The sequence below is a fragment of the Ictidomys tridecemlineatus genome, chromosome 8, assembly GCF_052094955.1.
Source record: "Ictidomys tridecemlineatus isolate mIctTri1 chromosome 8, mIctTri1.hap1, whole genome shotgun sequence".
NCBI lineage: Eukaryota > Metazoa > Chordata > Mammalia > Rodentia > Sciuridae > Ictidomys > Ictidomys tridecemlineatus.
Genome location: NC_135484.1, coordinates 95916666 through 95937465, shown reverse-complemented (window position 1 = coordinate 95937465; position 20800 = coordinate 95916666). Strand labels below are relative to the sequence as shown.

At 40.0% G+C, this 20800-nt stretch overlaps 1 protein-coding gene across 22 annotated transcripts in view; it reads right to left on the bottom strand.

Moving 5' to 3' along the window:
- Positions 1-20800, bottom strand: part of Dst (dystonin) — a 427642-nt gene that overhangs the window by 329403 nt on the left and 77439 nt on the right. For 15 of the 22 annotated variants that reach the window (XM_021721801.3, XM_078019848.1, XM_078019847.1 and 12 more), the window contains exon 4: positions 12103-12310. In XM_021721801.3, coding sequence (XP_021577476.2) covers positions 12103-12310 — 208 coding nt within the window. Of the gene's footprint in view, positions 1-5506; positions 5649-12102; positions 12311-12477; positions 12633-20800 lie in introns of those variants that run through there. The other 7 variants (XM_021721811.2, XM_021721812.2, XM_021721822.3 and 4 more) reach the window with 2 other exon arrangements.

The following is a 20800-nucleotide window of genomic DNA, read 5'->3' as shown; positions in this document are numbered from 1 at the left end:
TCAAGACCCTTTCAATATGGCCCAGCATAACTCTCCATCATTCATCCACTTTCATATAACTTCTACCCAATTACTCCCTCAGACCTCCTCTGCCCAGCAGCCAGAACTCAAAATGGATTCTGGGGTTATGCCAATGAGGTGGAACAGTTATGATAGGATCTCATCTTGCAGTTTTCCTCCTCATACTTTTACCTTTTCTACAAAATCTCACTTGACCCCAAGCACAAAGCTTTCTCCTAACACCCAACTTAAGCAGATTTATTTGCTTCCTCTTTGGGAGATGAGGAAATAGGGTGGAAAACATCAGCAAATAAAACGGTTAAAAAATAGACCAAAAGAGAAGGCTGGTTCATTTGATAATTTATGGAAACAATGATATACCTCAGCAAATGCCTGAAATTCCTCTTTGAAAGTAAAGAGAAAGTAATCACAAAATTACGAGGAGCCAAGAAATGGATATAGAAGTCTTTTCTTTCATTCAAAAGTCATTATAGGCGGCTGGGGATATAGCTCAGTTGGTAGAATGCCTGCCTCGAATGCACAAGGCCCTGGATTCAATCCCCAGAACCAAAAAAAAAAGTCATTATAGAGAGAGAAGTCCCAAGCATGTAACAGAAGACTCTGGGTTTCTTTTTAATTAATAAACATTCTGAAGTACAAATCATCTCTCTCTTGATTTGCTCAACTGGGTTTAAAGAGTTGGATGATTCACATACATTTTCAGTACTCGTACTCAGGTGTGGAACTAGAACAGAATGACAGGGCAGCCTATCTAGTCCATCTTTGATTGCCTCTATAGCTGCAGATGTTTTCATAATCTTCAATTTCATGACTATGCTTTAGTAGAATGCTCCATCTCCCCACAGAGCCAGGCTCCTGAGGCACAGGAGACCCAAAGGCAGAAATACAAAAGCTTTGTTGCTTAACTACAAAATAACCAGTAACTAATAAACTGCTCTCATCTCTTCTCCTTGCATTTATTACCTAAAACTGTGTTGAACCCATAAATAACCATCTCCAAATGGCCCAAATTTAAAAAAAAAAAATTATAAGCTTTAAAGAGCATGAAGCTTTCTTTTTTAAATACCTGACTAAAGAAAAGTTGAAGTAATGCCAAATCAGAACAAAAGAAAGTAAAACCAGCATCAGTATATGTGAAGTTCAAAGTTAAATTCACTAACAATATCTCATAGTTGCTCACATTCCTAAACTGGTGTGTTCTCCTTCATGGCATGAGGCATAAACAAGTTCTTTAGCGTATTTAAACACTAATTATTTTGTAGAATTTATTTTTCAATCAATGTTGTAACATTATGAAGCATTCAATTGTGTCATTTTGAAAATCTTCAGAGAAGTCAATGGAGCTCTCAGATGTTCCCTCAAACTTCAGTAAAGTCAAACATATTGCGTTATGGTTGTTAACATGTGTCCCAACTTCAAGTTTCCAATTTCAGCACAGACAGTTTATCCTCTGTGTGCCAGACACTTGCTGATTGCAAAGCCAGTAGCCATCTTTCCTTTTTCTGTACAAACACAACTTCAGTTTGGATCAGGGCACAAAATTCTTAAAATTTAAGCTTAAAAATCTATATTTCCTACCTTGCTGATGGGAGTGACCCCTCGAACAGTTCTCACGGGGAACTGAAACACAAAGGTTGGTAGAGAAGCAGCTATCTTGGGATCACAAAACAACTACATAATATGCTGTAAGTGCTCAAGAAAGGTCCCTCTTAGCAAATGAAAGTAGTCCATACTCCTGACCGGCCTCCCTTGCATTTCCCAGTAGCTATGAAAAAGAAAACATCTATTTGGTTAAGCACCTGTTTTCTGATAGAAACAGGCCAAAATCTCAAGGAACACTCGACAGATTAAACCTGTTTCATTAAACCTTTCAGAAAAGGCCCAGATGAATACTGTTATAACTAGCTACAACATTACATTATCTTGATGCAGCATAGAGTTCATTTATTATATAACTAGTAAACCATGAATATGCTTTGGTAGAATGCTCCATCTCCCCACAGAGCCAGGCTCCTGACGCACAGGGATCCAAAGGCAGAAATATAAAAGTTTCGTTGCTTTTGTATGAATATATCCTGAGCAGATGAAATATAAAATCAAGTGTTTGTAGAGTCCTGGAAACCAAGTGAAAACCACTGAGCAAAAAAAAAAGAAAGAAAACCACTGAGCAACATCACAGGTGTGTTATAAATAAGGAGAGAAATCCCCCAAAACCTTTATACTTCAACATTCAATTCACCTGAACAACAGGGTTGGTTTACCAATCACATGTCTAGGGAGGCCATGAAACTGAACTGAAAAGGAAGACTATAGCATTCCTAGATGCTTCTGACACCATGCACATAAGCAATTACCCAGTGAAATAATAAAATCTTTGGGTTTAAGTGATATTATATATAACTAACTAAACTGCCCATTCAGCTTTCAGAGAGAACAATGTAATGCTTTTACTACAGTTGTCTAGGAAAAGCATTAATTTCAGATCAATGAAAAAATAACCATTTTGTCAGACCAAACTAATTTAGCATTTTAAAAATAAGTCTAAAATGGATAGAATGAAATTTACTGGGTTCACACCGATTATCTCATTTTCTCACTTAACATCATATAAAAGAGTAACAATGTGCTAGGAAAAAAAAATATTTCAATAACAATTTCACAGATTAAAGTGATAGCTAATTAATTTAATTATTTATAATAGTATAAATTAGTTTCCTTATGCTTGAGAAGGATGGCAAGAGAGATCATTATGCATCTTTTATGTTCAGCCCTACTAAAATGTTATGTATTACACAGTAAATACACTGGAAAATTAACTATATATAAAAGTTAATAACATGGACAATTTCTAGCACAAACAAAAATAGTCATATTCTATTAAAATATATATATACCTTAATTCTCCCTAATTTTGGTATCAACTGAAGTAATATTTTTTAATCAAATAGTCCTAAATATTTTAATTATGAATATATTTTATAAGTAACAGACTAAAATATGAACTAAACATAGAACCCTTCTTTGCAGTACATAACTCTCTGTGTTATTCTAACTCAGCAAACAGTTGCCTATTTTTACTCAGAAGTAAGGACCAAAGCAAGACACAAGAATAGACCACACCATAAATAATTAGGGCTCATTGGACACTATTCTCGTTTTTCTACAGAGGGCCTGGTTTGAAGTATTTCCAAAACTGTCTCAGGACAAGGCCTAGCAAAACTCTCAACTTCTAAATCTAATATTCACAATTCCTAACATTTTACACTGGCAACAGGCAAATTATGAATTTGCTCCAGCTGACTCTACCACTTACAGTGCTCAACAGCTGGGGCATATGATAACTTGGCAACCTGAGAATACACTAAATGAATGTAAACTCATTCTGTACCCAAGGAACTTTGTCAGAAATAAAAAAATCAGAATAATCTCTTGTAAGTTCAAATGAAAACATAAAATTTTTTGAACAATGCATGATTTCAGAAAATGAGCAACTGTACTTTCAAAGTTTAGTGAACTGACACTCCCTATTCAAAGCCTACAATTCTTTTCTGATTAGATCAGCCCCCATAGCAAGTCATCAGGATAATAAGCACTGTAGTGAAGTCATCATATTGGATACTGATGGGAAGTTGTAACTGGCTTCCAAACACATCGGGAAACAATGAATTTTCCAGATCTCTAGCTTTTCATGAAATACACTGGCCAATAAGCTGACTTTCTTTTCCAAGACTAAATGAAATATAGAACATCTATAAAGCAAAGTACAAACTGATGACCTAAGCATTTCAAAACCACAAAGAAAATGAGGGCTGTATTCCTCACTTTTTCAGTGAAATCTTGGGCAAAATGTTTAAAGAAGTATATGTTGGTAAGGTTATGGTTAAAAGGAAGGATAGTGTAAAGTACAATTGGCTTCAGAGCTTGAATTTGCTTGTATTTACAAAGACAAATACAATGTCTACTTCCTCCGTTACCTGAAATCACCCACATATCACTGATGTAGAACTTGATGTGATTAAAAAAAAAATCATATACCTGTAATTTCCTCCAAAAGCATAAAATGTATACACCATAGAGCTTTCAGACTTTTTTCTTCCATATTTTATAGAACACAGATGTATTTCTTATGCGGTTTAAGGTTTACTAATCTACATAGTAATATACTCATTTTTAAAGTTCTCAAGACAACTGATTAAGAACCTTATTTTAAAATGGAAATACAGAGGTAAACAATTACACACACACATACAAATGGTACAAATGTGCTTTAGCCTAAAATATCATTGCATTTGCTCAGTGGCAGTATTATACACAATAGAGTCTTGGCACAAAGGAATTCCAGTTGTGTGTTTACAAAATTCCATGTGGGTTTTAAGAATTTCATTTATAAAATATATTCTAGAAAAAGATAAAACATGAATGTGGATAGATTTTGAGCTCTGGGGAAATTTGAATTGTGTTATTCAGTTCAGGATTTCATATTTCTACTTTCTACTAAAAGAAATGTATGCATTTTAAACATACAATTCCATTCAATTTTCAGAAATTGAGTTACCAAACTCAAAGCATGTTCAAAAGCCATTTGAACCCAATCCATGGAAAAGACACTATTCACACTAGTACACACACACACACACACACACACACACACATACACACACACTTGTGAGCTACCTTTGGGTACAGGGTGTTTTGGGAGTCACAATAAGAAAACAGTCTATGCACACTTAAAAAATAATTTAAGGGCAAAAAGCTCTTAAAGAGTGCCATATCTATTTTCTCTAACATTTAACTACAAAATAAACATAATACTAAAATATCAATATTTGTCAGGCTGGCATAGAATCTTCTGCACTTAAAAGATAGGAAGAAAAAATCTCAAAATATACTTCTTTAAATTTACAACAAACTCACTGAATAAGATCTTTCATCCATCAGGCTATTAAATGATTTTTGCCATATGCCAGAATAAGCACACAGGCACAAACCATAAACTTTTTTCAGATAAGTAAAATTATTTTAAGGAAAATGATTCGGTGCTGCTCTCAGCAGAAAATGGGCTGTACATTTAAGATCACAAGAATCTTTTTAATAGAACTCATCAGCACCCCATGCCAAAGGAAGAACAGCAAGGCTTTAGTAATCCCACAGAGAATTAATCAGTATCCACCATCCCAGGAAGAATTATGATTATGCTTAGTACTTAAGAGCTTTTACAAAGGAAGAGAAAATGCAATGAGCTTCTTGGAAACCAACCTCCCTCCCCCATTCTATCGCCTATCCAAGGGCGTCTCCGGACCATCGCCCACCCCACCCAGCGCTGGGAGTACTCGATCCCATCCAAAAGCACCTGGGCCATACCCAAGATCGGTTCAGACACCTGTTTACAAGTGCCCCAGCAGTGGTGGCTCTGGTTAAGGAAAGGTAACGGTTGCCTCGCCGGTCCGTGCCCAAACGCGCAGCCTCAGCGCAGGGGACTACATACCTTTGTACCTCTCCAGGACATCCTCGTAGGCCTGGAGGTACTCCTGCTCCTCTACGTACAGGTAAGCAGCAGGGGAGAGGTAACCCGCCATGCCCAAGTTTATTTAAGCGATGACTGGCCAATTCCCCTCTTCCCTTCGTAACCCCAGGACAGTATGGTAGTCAGCAAGACGCAGCCTTGGGAACTGGAAAAGAGGAAGGAGCAGCAGACAAGGGGAAGAAGGCTGAAGCCGCGGGAGGCGCAAGGCAGGGGTGCGAGGGGCGGCGGGCGCCGGCAGAGGAAACGCCCAGGCCCCCAGGAGGGCCGCGGTGCGGGCCGCGCGGCTCCCGGGGAGCCAGAGTCCCTCTCGGGTTTCAGCAGCGACAAATCTCGGCGAGTTCGGGGGCGGCAACGAGCAGCGCCAAACCACGCGGAGGAGCAGAAAGCGCGGCGGGGGCGGGCGGGCGCCGGCGGGCGCCGGGACCCTCTGCGGCCAGCGCGGCAGGCACCCTCGCCCGGCGCAGGGCGCCTTCTCCGGGCCCGACGGAGGCCGCGAAGGCGGTGCGGGAGGACGGGCGCGCTGCCTCCGCCCGGGATGCTGCGCGGCGCATCTGCAGCATTTCCTGGCCGCCGCGCTGCAGACACTCGCCCGCGCCCCGGGAGAGAGGGAGGGAGGAGGGCGGGGGACGGAAGGGAGGGGGCGAGCGCGGCGGTCAGCGCCCCGGCGGGCTGGGCTCTGGCCCCGGCGCCGCCCGGCCCCTCCCTTCCAAGCAGAGCCGCAGCGATCCCCGGGACCCCTCCCCCGGTCCGCCCACCCGGGTTGACAGCGCTGCCAAGCACGCCCACCCCCGGACACTGGCTGCCCGGTCCCGGATCCCCAAAAGCCACGTTTCTATTTGGGACCTACAACAGGTGCCTGGAAACAAAGCCACAGTTCAGGGCCACCGATGTGCGCAGCCCCCTGCCGAAAAGTCAGCAGTACTCCCCGGGGAAGGGGTGACATGGAAGAATGTGGGAAACACTTTTTCAACCCGTCTTATGGCAAAGGAAGACTCGAGTCACTCTGAGGCAGCACTGGGCACTGGGGTCCTCGCCCGGGGACGTCCCGGAGCGGGGCGGGATGGCCTCTGCAGGTGGCCCGGCACATCAGGGCCTGACAGGCCTGCCGCGCCTGCGCCTTCGCCCCTGGCCGCCCAGCGGCGGCCCAAGGACCAGCCCTCGGTCCCTCCCTTCTGCCCCCCAGAGCCCGCCAGCGCATCTGCCGCTGTGCTCCGCAGAGGACCTACTGATTCATATCATCCCCAGATTACTTTGACACCTTCCTCTTTTTCTTTACTTATTATTCACTCCGCATAGTACTAGTATCCACTAAATTGAGTAAAATGAGTATAGTTCCCTGAAATTTGAAATGTCATATACTAAAATGCCCCGGCTAGTTTAAAAGTCCAATGAAGGAACCAGTTGGTACCCAGGCTTGTCAACAGATATGTTTAAGAATAATGACTGAAAAGGAGATAACTGGTGAACTAAGTTGAAAAAACTATATCGTTACATTATGTGCATGTACAAATATATAACAAAGAAGTCTACTGTTACATGTAATTATAATTCAATAATGAAAAAAGAATAATGACTGAAGTCAGGCGATCTTGGTTGGAATCCTAGCCACTCACTAACTGCGTGACCAACTCAAGGCAAATTACTTAGACTCCCTGAGCCTGTCTTCCTCAGGAAAATATAGTTGATAACATTGCCTAACTCATAGAACTCTAAGAGTAAATGGGGTTTTGAAGAGTGCCTGGCACCCAAGCAGCACTATATAAATGTTGAGTAGCCATAAATACTATTTTTTTTTAACTTTGGTACCTGGGATTGTTCCCCAGGGGTGCTTAACCACTGAGCTATATCCCCAAGTCCTTTTATATTTTGAGACAGGGTCTCACTAAACTGCTGAGGCTGACTTGGCACTTGCCATCCTTCTGCCTCAGCCTCCCACTTCACTGGGATTATAAATGTGCATCACCACCTCCAGTTTACTATTCTTGCTGTAATTAGATAAATCAGTTCACTGATGACCATCCTTAACCTCTTGTCTTAATCATCCCTCCCGATTCCACCTTTCATATGTACTGACCTTTCGTCCTTGATGATTTCTTTCTTTTTTGATATTGGGTTGTAAAATGTGGACCATTTTCTATTAACTCTTAAATAAAAATGAGTTACTCTTGAAAAAAGACTGCATTCTCTTGGAAAATGCATTTTACTTCAGCTAGAACTAGAGCACTTAGTTCCTCCTCAGCAACTGGCCTACTTTTATTATTCCAAATAAAGCAAGACCACATCTCTCTTTTCTACCTAGACCACTCACTTATGCTCTGAGTTTGATCCCTTCTCCCACTAAGCTTTAAAGATCATGAGAGTTTGCACAAAAAAGCAACTCAATAGGAATGCACGTGCACATTAGTTCCTGAAGTAACAAAGAGGTGTCTACAGAACACCTTCTTGAAATGAAAGGGTTAGCAAGTAAATCCCTCACAGTTATTCCACTTAGAGACCACACTTGTACAGACATAGGTCATTCTAAACTGTCTTGCCCCATCTCAAAATGAGTAAGGTCATTGAAGGCATAGTCGAAGTCTTCATCAGAAACTGAATCCAATAGCATCCAGTTCTATGAATATAGACTGAGTGCATTTAGTAATTTTTAACTGTCCATTTAAGAAGCTAGTCAAAATGAGCAGAAGCAGTATTGAGAGTTGTTTGTAAAACAGCCTCTGCCCCAAGCATTCTTGGAATGGTAATATTGGTCGATGTACTAATAATAATAGTGTATTCCCCAGGGAAAGGACAAAAGTATAGCAGCAAAGAATCCGGCCTCAGGAGTCAAGACTGACTGAATACAGATCCCAGCCCTATGACCTTGGGACATTTATCCTCCATCCTCCTCCCTCAGTAAATTCTGAGCTGAAAAATGGAGAAAATCTCAGTACCTACTTCATAGGACTCTCAGGAGGCCTAAATGAAATAACATTGTAAATGCTTAGAAGAGCAGCTGGCCATCAGTAAGTTATCATTTATAAAGCATTTTCCATTCGCCAAGGAATTTACAAAACATTTTGTATTCACCATCTTCATTGTCACAACAATTATGCTTTGATAAAGAAACTGAAGTTAAGAGAATTTCAATAAATTTTACAAGCAAAACACTAGAGAGAGAGAAGGAATTAAAATCCAAGTTTGCGTAAGTCCAAAGTCTGAGCTTTGATCATTCAATGCTAACTTCAAAACTTCTTATTTTAAAACAATAATATCGGGGTTGGAGCTGTAACCCACTGGCAGAGTGCTTACCTAGCCACATGTAAGGCACTGGGTTCGATCCTTAGCACCATATAAAAATAAATAAAGCCATGCTGTCCATCTACAACTAACAAAAAAATTTTAAATACTAATATCAGTAATAAACAATGTACTTCAAGTCTGAAAAACTCAACTTATCTTGTAGCTAAGAACAGCAAATCTGTATTATTCATATATAAAAGGCATTTTTACAATGGGTACTACAAAGCCCCCTTCTTTACCTCTTGTTATTTTATTCCCACCCTGACCCTGAGAAATAGGAAGTGAATATATTATAGTCTCAGATTTTAATATAATGAAGCTACAACGAATGAACAAGCACTTTTAAAAATATACAGTGGGACTGGGAGTATAGCTCAGCAGTAGAGCACTTGCCTAACATACACCAGGGTCTGGGTCTTGAAAATCTTTCAGAGGTTCTCCACCTTTATAGCATAAATAGTGCCTCAGTACAGCATGCAAGCACCCACAGAGTTTCTGCCATTCTCTTCAGAACTATGTGCACAGTCACACACAGTACTTGCAGCTCCATTTAAACAGATCTCTCCACCTTTGTTCATGTAGTTCCGTCCCTTTGAAGTGGCAGTAGCTTTCACCCTAATTCCCTCAAGCTCTTTAAATCTCAGCTCTAGTGGCACTTTCTCTCAGGAACCTTTCAGGAACCTGCCATGCCTCCCTCCACCCAACCCCAAGTTAATTAGACTCTCCTCTGGGTTCTTTAAATGTTAGGTGCTGCGGCCATTTCAACTAATCTCTCCAACCAAGGTATAACTCTCTGACAACACATTCATTTATCATATTAAACTAACTTTTTGAAGGTAGAACGGTGTGCAATTCTCCATTTTCTTGCAGAAGCTTAGTCAGTATTATTCAATGTGGATAAATTAAAGTATCCCATGGGCCATATGGTCTTTTTAACTCAGTAGGCATTTTCACAATCTTCCACTTTTATGGCCTTAACCATCTCCTCTTTTATTACAAACATCCTCGAACCATTTCTGAATGTCACCCTAAGTCTTACAAGAGATGAATTTCAAAAAGGGATGAGTTTCAAGGACACTATGAAAATGTGCAATAAAATTAGAAATAAAATTTTTAAGGATATGTTTTCAAACTGTCCACAGCACCAGATTCCCTTAGATAAATGGTACCCTGATCACCACACTGGATAATCAGTGGTCAATTTAACTCATATCTGAATCTCATAATTCAGCCACATCAAGAATTTAACAAATATTTATGGACTGAGTATATCATCTATGAACGATTATTGCTTAGGATTTGTATTACAAACATTCAATTTGCCAGTATTTATCTAAAAGAGTAGTACACTTCCATACTGTTTGTTGTTTCACTTTATTTTGACTTATTTTTGAACCATTAGCATAATATTTAAAAGTCAATAACATTGAGGTCTCAACCACCCATTTCATAGCCATCCGCACAAACTTAGTGGACATTTCACACTAAATAATACATGGTCCCTGCCTTTAAGGTATCTATCATTATCACCTGTATGTCCAATGTCTCCTGTTAAAACTCCCAGTTCTCCCATTCCTTCCCTGCCTACAGTGAACACTGCAGGTTGGTAACAACTTCTCATGTCTTATGCCAGGTAGTCTCCCCCAAGTTGTATAATCTCATTCCCCAACAAACACCTATCTGATCTTTTCTCACTACCAAAAGCAAACTATCCACCTTTTGTAGAAACACACAGGATCCTGTTTTGATGCCCCAAGCTTGCCATGGGCCCCAACAACTCCCACTACCCTCCTTTCACTATTTTCTCTTTCTACTGAGGCAAATAACAGGTGTGGATAATGTCACCTCACTCTTAAGCCTCAGACCTACAGGTCGGTTTCAACCAGGCAAGGAGGCAGGCCTGAGTGACTAAACACTTTTTGGTATTTGAAGAGGATAAGAGGGGGTTGAAAGTCAAGACCAAGGCCACCTCTGCTCACACTCACTTGGATCCCAGCCTCCATCCTCCCTCCTCCTCTCCTTTCCCACTCCACCCCTCCTCTTCAATGGCTGAGTGAGCCCAGCCAGCATCTCACAACAGAAGCCAAAAGAAGCTCAAGGCTGTTGCCTCAGAAACCCTGACTAGAGAATGACTGGCTAGGCTCTGTTTGTTTTTCCAGTAATCAGAAAATCCCAATGGGGGAACCCTAAGGGGGTTCTCAGCTGCCTTGGTGGTTGTAATCCGGGTCTATACCTTTTAGGCCCTCGCAGAAAACATCCCAACTTTGCCATTGTCTTGGGAAGCAAAAGAAACTTTTGAGGGGAAGGCCTCCCAGAGTTAGGTGTGGGGAAGAGGGGAGGAAAGGAGACCTGAACCTCTGGCTGCGGAAACAAACTCAGAAAACACCTAGCCTTTGGCCTATGCAAGAGAATGCCCAAGGACATACTCCATCCAGCCCAGTAACCATTTCCAAGAAGGAGAAAAAAAAAAAAATTATTGAGGGGATGGAGGAACAACCAGCCCTGGAAGCAACTCTCAGGCAGAGAACAAATATAAACAAACCACAGGACAGTGCAGGGTAGGAGGGTTTATTTCCACAGGGTTCTCAGCTGTCAGCTGGGTAAAACAAGCCATCACTTCTGGGTCAGCTTTTACAGCCAAGCAAGAGAATACCAGAATACCAGAAACACTGGCACCTCCCATATATTAATTCATCAGAAATACTGGATGGCTAAACCCTCAAAAGCACTAGGAACAGAAAGCTGCTGTGGATACATGATGCTGACAGAGATGCCACATAAAAAAAAAAAAAAAAAAAAAGACATCCAAGTTGCTGGAAATAAGCTCTGCAATCCTGGGTACCAAAACTCATGTCTCTACTTGAGTTAAATCTGCGTAGCTCAGTGCCCCTGAGCAAAAATGAAAATGAAGGCTGTTCTATCACAGCTTCCAGCAAATACAAGAAGAATCACTGGAGTTCATACTTTCAGGCTGCCTGCTTGGCTACAGCATGTAAATAGGAAAGTTTAAGATAGATGTCTGTAAATATTTCCTTGCATTTTTAATAAATGGATTCAACCAACCAGAAAGCAGGGCCAAACAGCTTAGTCACCAGCAGGCAGGCAAATTGCTCTATCGGTAAAAGGAGGCACAATGTAAACACAGTCATTTTCCTCCCCCACCCTGAGGTAAAATTACTGCCCAGTGCATCAGCTCCCAGATGTGGCCTCCAGGGAACAGATGGGTGCATTTCGTCAACTCTCATCCCCACTCCATCCCCTTCGGAGGATGCGCTTACCTGCGATCCTAAGCACAGCCCTCTCAGCAGGGTCCAGCACGGAGCCCCCCTGAATCTTTCTTTTCGATCTCTCATGTTTAGGCAAATTCCAGGGTAAGGTGTCTCCCGGAGCTGGAGATGCGGAGCCGGATTTCTGGCTGAAATCATCCTCGTCAGAAAAATCCGCAGAGGAAGACATAGAGCAGCGATAGGACGCGTTCCCGGAACTCTATAGAGGATGACATAGAAAAAAAGCATTAACAGGAAAACACTCACATAAGCTCATCGATTCAAGCAGCGCATCCCCCCACCCCCCACATTGGGTCCGGCATTCTGCACCATCCTCAGAGATTTAGGGATGTACACAAACAAAATAAAATGAAACCCAGAGCTCACCATGTTTTCTTGGCCAAGTCTCCAAAACAGTAGAAACAATACCCAGGCGGTTCCAACACATGAAGATTTGCACGGAAGAAGTGTGTGGCCTGCGGTCCGGCCACCAGCTCACAAATGACTGGCCCAACAATGAAGCCAGAATCAACAGCCTTCCTGTTACAAATCTATAGTATTTGGCTCCCCCACCAGGACAGGAGAAACATTTTCCATTCCTAGACTGCTGGTTAATTCATTAACGCAACTAACTCAAGTTTCAAAAACAAAGCACAAATGCAGGATGTAGGGTCCCAATTCCTTTCCGTTTCAAGTCGCCTCACCACTGGAGCCTTCTTTTAACTAGTTGAAAGCCCCGTGTTGTCCTCTTTATTCATTTTTCTTCATGAGACTGAAGCAGGTTCCCAGAAAAGAGCAAGGAGGGAGGGAGGGCTGATTCTGGGAAGAGCCTTTTCTTAAGACTAGGAGAACACAAAAGAGTGTTTTCAGAAGCCCAGGGCAGCTCCAATAAACAAACATCTAAACTCGGTTTGGGATCTTGACATAACTTAAACTTCTAGCATCGTAACAGCTGCCAATAATGTACATGAAAATGATGCAGTGCAGAGACAGGAAACAGATCCCTTCTCAGTGCCTGGTCCTTGCACAGTAAAATGAGAACTCGGATGCTTTTCCCAAAGCACTTTGTCTGAAGGTTATTCCCCCAGTCTCTAGCAGGAGCAAATCTGCAGGGTCATATCTTACATAAAGGGGTCACATCTTCCACAGAGAGGAAAAAAAAGCACAAGATGTTCATTATTCTTTCTTTCTTTATTGGGTTGCATCTGTGACTATTTAGAGAGCCACCAACTTACTAACAGAGGAGGATGCGATCTGGGCTGTGAACAGGGTCATAAATAAAATAAAGTATCATGGGAAAGGCTTTACTTTCCTATTCAGAATTTCTCTTTCTGAGGCTCAGGATGAAGATGCAAACCGGTATAACTTGAATTCCTGAAATGTAAGTTGCAGCCACGAATTCCTAAGAAGCAAGTCTCAGGCAGAAATCAGTGAGGCGTGCTCCAATTTGAAGCAAAAACACTGGGCCACTCACAAAAGCAGTGGCAACTGCCGCACAAACAGGCTGTGTGAGCAACATCCCAAAGCACTCACCCAAGGCCTGTGAAATAATCCATAATTGAAGCAGGACCAGAGGTCTTACCTCAAACTATTCAAGCATGTAGCTACAAATGGTCAGCACCATCATTTTAAAAATTCAGAGTATTTCCCACAAAGAGAAGCATGTAATATTCATCTTTAATTCCTCCCCCCAAAAGACACTCTTCCAATAAGAAATTGCATTGCTTTGGCTAAATTAATTTTTTACTTAGATTTTGTATACTTTCCTATTGACAATAAAGTATTAGGCAAACTTGAGGCATACAAGTAAATAAAATTGATTTTCTGTATTGCATCTACAGTCCATAGAGAGTTGTGAGTGGCATTAAGTCGGTCACTGTATGCTATTATCAATTCAGTATGCTATTATCAATTCAATTTATTTTCCATGCCTTTCTGAAAATTCATCTTGAGCTCTCTGAGGTTTTGTTATTGGCTGGATCTGTGGGAAAAGGTGAAATTCTTGAAGACTTTTAACAGGGTATTGGGTTTCTTTGGTAGCCTTCTGTCTTCCTTAAAATGGTTTCCTACCTGTCCTTACTTAAGGTCATCCTTTATCTGTGAGATCATATTTCTTGTTGCTTGCACTATTTTAGTGAATATAGTAATTTGATTGTTTATCTTTGCAGACAGACTTGGGGAATAACTGTTAAAGAACTCCTTTCCAAAAACCACCGGTTATTGATTTTTACGGAGTAAATTTTTTTAATGGCCAGAGTCTCAGCTGACTGAACAACAAAATGTGATTTATGCCATGACATACACACTATTAATCACATGTTGCCAGATGGGAACAGTTACTACCCCCAGACCCAAGGGTGTTGACTAGTACAGCCTCTAATCTGGTCATGTCATTGGTAAACAGATAAGAGAGAAAAGGAAGGAAAAACAATCAGCAACACTTCTTTCAGCAATTTATCACAGGAAAACATAGACCACACACACACACACACTAAGGAAAACCATACATGTATATAAAGGGTAAAGTCTCTCCTGGCTACCCAGTTCACACATTTTAACAATCACAGTATTGGGTTTTTTCCCACACACATACACACACAAAAAAAATGATCTTTTTTTAATTATAAGACAAACCATACAAATTTAGGCCCATTGGAACCCTGAAAATGGAGAATGGATTTAAATGAAGATGCTTTGAAGTGGATGCATCCTCTAAAATTATTATATTCTTTCATGTCACTGGGAGTTAGAGGGAATAGTGTGAGAGTACTAGTCTGTTTGGTTTGTTTGGGGAAAGCAAACACATTTTCGGACCCAAAGTCTAGAGCCCAACCTTTGATGTGGGTCTTTGAAGGTAGAACAAAGAAAGAGGGCTCCTGTGACCAGCCAAATCCCAAGTTCCTACCTCTTATTTGCTCCAATACCTAAGGTTTGATTCCTATTAAAATACAAATATCTATGTGTCCATCAATAGGGGATTCATTAGATAAATCATAGTATAGCCATTCCATGGGCTATTATGCAGCAATGAAACAAAAATGTTGTTGATATGCATTTAGCAAAGATGAAAGAATTAATATAAAATGACTCCTTAAAAAGTCTGTTCAAGTGTGAGTGCATGTGCGTGGAGATAAATTGATTGATAGATATTAACAGCATATAAACAGCGGTTATCTCTAGATGATGACAAAGATCATGAATTTATTAAATTGTGCCTCTTAAAATTTTTTAACCCCAAACAAATGTACAAAAAGATTACCTAAAAGAAATGTCCAGGGAAAACCTCTATGAAGAAGCAACTTCGTAAACCAATGTTTATAACTCTTTTGGGCTCATGAACACCCTGAAAAATTAATGGAATTAATGGAATCTATGGAAACCTCTCTCCAGAACAAAGCAAATAAGCAATTACACATAAACTCTGCATACACTCTTATGGGATTCCTAGACCCACTGACCCACTGACCCCAGGTTAAGCCTCCAATTCACAACATCATTTGTCATCACCATTTGGCATGCATGTTGAGAACAAGAAAAATAGGAAGGAGCTGTTCCACAAAGAGAGGAAAGAGTAATTAGGGTAGTGAAGACAAAGTTGGCCTTGGTCATAATATTTTCAACATTCGACCTTTGCTTTAATAAAAGACTCTGAGCTACCTCTGGAGTGAGGTTGAATCTGCAGAACTAAAAAAAAAAAAAAGAAAGAAAGAAAGAAACACACTAGATAGTGATGAACAACAACAACAAAAAAAGCTGTACTGTGTCTTCTATCACCTAGTTATTAAAGTAGTTTGAACAATTGAATTAGATCACCAAAAGCTTTAATGTGACTTTCCTAATAGTCAATTCATTCATATGGTTACAAACAACCCAAATCTCCTAGAGCCAGGATAATTACATAATACAACATTTTTAGAAGGGGAACTGAACAATAACTTCTTTAATTGAAACCCCAGTGGGGGATCTGAGATAAGTACAATGGAACTGCCTAAATTGGATGTGGCCCAGCCTCAGCACCCTGATCTGTAGCAAAGTGCCAGGAAATTGTCTTGGCACTAGACATTCTCTAAGGGCAATGGGGAAACAAGTGCAGAGATAAGGATTTGTGGAAAAGCCAGACTTTTAGAATCCCAGAGATTGGAGTGCAGATTTTCACAAGCCCACAGACTTATCATTTGTGCACAATTTTTGTATGTGTATCATGAAGTAAATTTCAAAAAAAGAAAAGACAGAGAAAATAAGACAAATTCTGGGACATGCTACAAGACAACTGTCCTAGGTTCTGCAAAATGGTCACTGCTATGAGACATGAATACCCCAAAAGGGGGGACAGTTCTAATTCATAAAAATTGATGAAACTAAATTGAATTTTGGGTTCCTTTCTTTTAAGCTAAAAATAATACATTCCATATTACATAATTTTTACATTCTCTATAAACAAAAAGATATCAAAAAAATTTAGAAAAACTGAAGATCTACTTGTGTGTAAAATTCCCTTAATTAGGTTAAGGACAAATACTAACTTCTTTCATGTTATATAAAAATTCAAAGTATTGGGGCTGGGGATGTGGCTCAAGCGGTAGCGCGATCACCTGGCATGCGTGCAGCCGGGGTTCGATCCTCAGCACCACATACAAACAAAGATGTTGTGTCCGCCGAGAACTTAAATAAATAAATAAATATTTTTTAAAAAAATACAAAGTATTGCACAAGTCTACATAAAATTCTAGAGTTTTGTTTAGAAAGAAGTCAAAAAGGCAAGAGCACATTATCTGATTCTAAAGACTGCAAAGAAAACAATCTCTACCACAACAAATAAATATAGAAGAAAACAGTTAAGGAAAATATAAGAAAGTATGCTTAACCCCTTGAAGACAAAATGGGATAGGGTCAATTTGGGGAATCTTGTGCTTCCTTTAGTTAAATTTTTTTCAAAATCAGTTAAGCAATTCAAGTACTTGATCAGCAAATAAATAACTTAGCAAGTCCCTCACCTGGAAAGCACCTTAAGGTAATGGGAAAGAGGTCTGGTTTGGTGAGGCCTCACTGGCTCTCAGTCTTTCCCTGTAAGGGAGACTCCCAGCAGCCCTTAACTCTGAGAGGCAGAAGAGCCTGGGTGGAGCTAGAGAGGAAGGGGAAATCAGACAGAGGAGAAGCCAAAAAGTTCATATCTGTTCTAACTCAGGAGAGGAGGTTTTAGGCCAAGAGTTAAGAAAGTCAAAGGTTTCTTTCTAGGTGAAGGATCCAGTACATTGCCTGTGAAAGAACACTGGAATTCAGACTCTTTCTGGTTATGAAATTGTGTGTGGTTGGAGTGTTCCTTGGTACTGTGTTTCTGGGGATATGGAGCTTGCTCTTGGGATACAGGAGGGAGAAATTTTTCAAAGATCATTTTCTTCTATGTGGTCTCTCTCACAATAATACAAGATAAGTATCAAAGATTCTTTTTCTTCCTTTATAAAGGCTTGAAAAGTATTTTGTTGTCATAAAGACCACATTTTCTGTATCCATCCATCCATTGATGGATACTGAGGTTGATTCCACATTTTGGCTAACATGAATAATACTACAATAACCAACACAGAATATCTCTTAGACATACTAATTTCAGTTCCTGGTAAAAGCATAGTTTCGATTTATAGGCAATCCTGGCTCAGCAGTAAGATACTCTGCAAGACTTCCTTTCTTCCAGCTTAACCGGTATGTCCCACCCAGACGTACCATTTATTGAGTGACTCTAGGGATCAGACTAAGCATTTTTACTTGCTATCTTACTTAATACTCACTGCAATCCAATAAGGAAACAGATGTTAAGGGAGTTTAAGTAACTTGCCCACATTCACTCTGTCTGTACAAAGTGGAGGCAAGATTTCTACCTGGGTCCTCTGGACTCCAGTGCCAACCCACATAGCACCAGTGCCCTGAAATGTAGTCCCAAACATTGGAGGAACATTTAACATATTGTATGTTCACAATCCTTAAAGATATTACCATAAATTGGGAAAACCCAGAAGGATTAGACTTGATCTGGATTCAGTACTAGGCCTGAAGCATGGATATCACCAAGAGACAGGGCATTTTCAGCTCAAAATAAAGAAAAACCACCCAAAAATATATAACCACAGAAAAGTTTTGACAATTTGAAAAAACTGTACTGTGTAGCCTAGAAATTTCAAAAAAATAATAAATATTAGATATGTCATTAATTCATAAAATTTATATACAGTAGTCTATTTTTATCATTTACTACCATAAAATATACACAAATTGACAAAAAAATTTTAACAAAATGTTAAAATTTATCCAAACTTATGCATAAACACAGACCATACATGGTACCATTTGCCATTAGGAGAAAGGTAAACAAAGATGCAGGATTAAATCATAACTGCATAAAATGAACTGCAGCACATACTATAACTGCTGTCGTGATTTCATAGACATCTTCTGTTGCTACTACAGTGAGCTCAGATGTTGGAAGGATTCAAGTAGCTGCTCAGAATGTGATGATCAGATCACATCTCCATTTGAGCAGCTGGTCTCTCCATTAAATTGCTGGAGAGAAAATAAAAAGTGGTCTCTTACTGTTTTCACATGTTTTTCGCTGTACACAGTATATAGACCACACAAAATACATGTTAATCAATTGCTTATGTTATCCATAAGATTCTCAGTAAACAGTGGGCAGTTAAGTTTTAGGGTAGTCAAAAGTCATATGCTAACTTTTTACTGCGGGTGATGTAGGGGGCAACCATAACCCCCATATTGCACAAGGATCAGGTGCACTCACAAGGACTGCTTTGAGTGTAGGGGGTACCCTCCTACTCCAAGGGATCAAGTCTTCACTTACTCTATGGACTCTCCCAACTCTCAGATTCTTTGGTCCTCTGTGCCTGCTCACTACCACAAGTCTCCCCAAATACATCACAAACAAAAGAAAAACTATGTTAAGTATCCAAAGGCTGAATCTTTCTAAAATTGTAAAAGTCTTTCAAATTTTTCACAAATATCTGTTTTTGCAAGTCATCTTAATCCAACCCTATTAAAACCATAAAAATAGAGACATCAAGAACTAATTTGCATTTGAGTCTCTACAAATAGTCTTTCCAGAGGAAGGATATTTTAAATAATTTACCTAAGAGAAAAGCAAACATATCCTGAAAATAGCCCAACAAAACAGAAACACATTAGGAAGACAAATTCAAACACTGAATACTTTAACTACAGAATACTTAATCTTATATTTTAAGTAGATGTTTATTTATATCAATCAGTTAAAAATATGTCCCAGATACCACACAGGCTTCTTCCTTGGAGGAGTTTGAAATCTAAGAAGGCAAAGGTGACTTAAAGAAAAGAAAACTATCTTACTATTAAATATTATCATCTTTACATATTAAGCTTAAATATATCTTCCAGAAAATAATATATTCACAAAAATAGGGTTCATACATTTTCTTCCATACATAATCAACTAGGAGATTGGGATTGAGTCAAATAGACTGGATAACCTCAAGTCCCTTCAGAGCCCAGAATGGAAAAGCAAAAACTCCTCACATCCCTCATGCTTTGGAGAGTACGCTACCCAAAACTGACAAACCCACCAAGTAGATTCACTGTGGTTAGCCTACCTATTTAAAGGCAAATTAATGGTAAACGTTTAAAAATTAGAAGATTTTATCTGAAAATTCAGATGTGGGACACCGGGCGTAGTGGTGGTTTCATCTTTATAGAAATGACATGTGCTTTCCAGTGTGACACAGTATCCACCTGGCCCATTTCATTCATTTATGATGGCTCTGGTAGGCATATGAGTTTGGGGACCGTAGCATAAAATAAGGGATGAATGACACTGTTGCATTCAGAGTAAAAGAAAGCCCAAAGGTGCAGGAAAGGAGAAAATGATAATAGGAAGACGATGAAATTCTAAATAAAAAGAAGAAAACTAGAGAAGAGAGATAAGACAAAACAAAAAGAAAGAAGCTATTAAAATATTCAGTTAAATAGATGTCAAACAAAAAGCCAGTGATTCCATGTTTATGCTGGCACCCAAGTGCTGATCTCTTTCTGCTGTAATTCTGAGAATTCTGGTTAACATTTCAAATGTCCAAGAAATGGAAACTATGGGACTTTTGTAAATGCTGGCTTGTGATCTCCATGAGTCCAGCTGGACCCATCACTACTTCTGCTGCTGCCTCGCCTCTGGGTTGCTCCTGCCCATACCTAAGGTCAACTTACTCCCACATATTTCTCCTATCTCCCTCTGTCATGGAGAAGGTTCTGCTGCCAAGTACTTCATAGCTAAGATGTGGCTGTGACTTCTGTTGGAAAAAAGATGTGACCTATGATCATTTGTTGTGAGCCCAAAGGCAGAAACAGGCCATTTGCAGAGACCAAATTCCAGCTACCTTCTATGCTGTCTACTCAGAAAGTTAAAGATAAGTGCATGCTATGGCACATACCGATCTTGGGCAAAATCACATGGAAAACTGTTAGGCTTCTCTAGGCTTTGGTTTTCTTATCCAAGTAATAAGAAATATAGCAGTACCTAATACATAGGGTTATTGTGGCAGAGTAAAAACCACATGAAAAGTACTTAGAGCAATGCCCAACATATAGGAAGTAGATTGATGATGCCTATTCATACTTGCTTGATCCAGAGTTAGATGGACTGTCTACAGTGAAGCCAATACAATTACCACTCCATAAA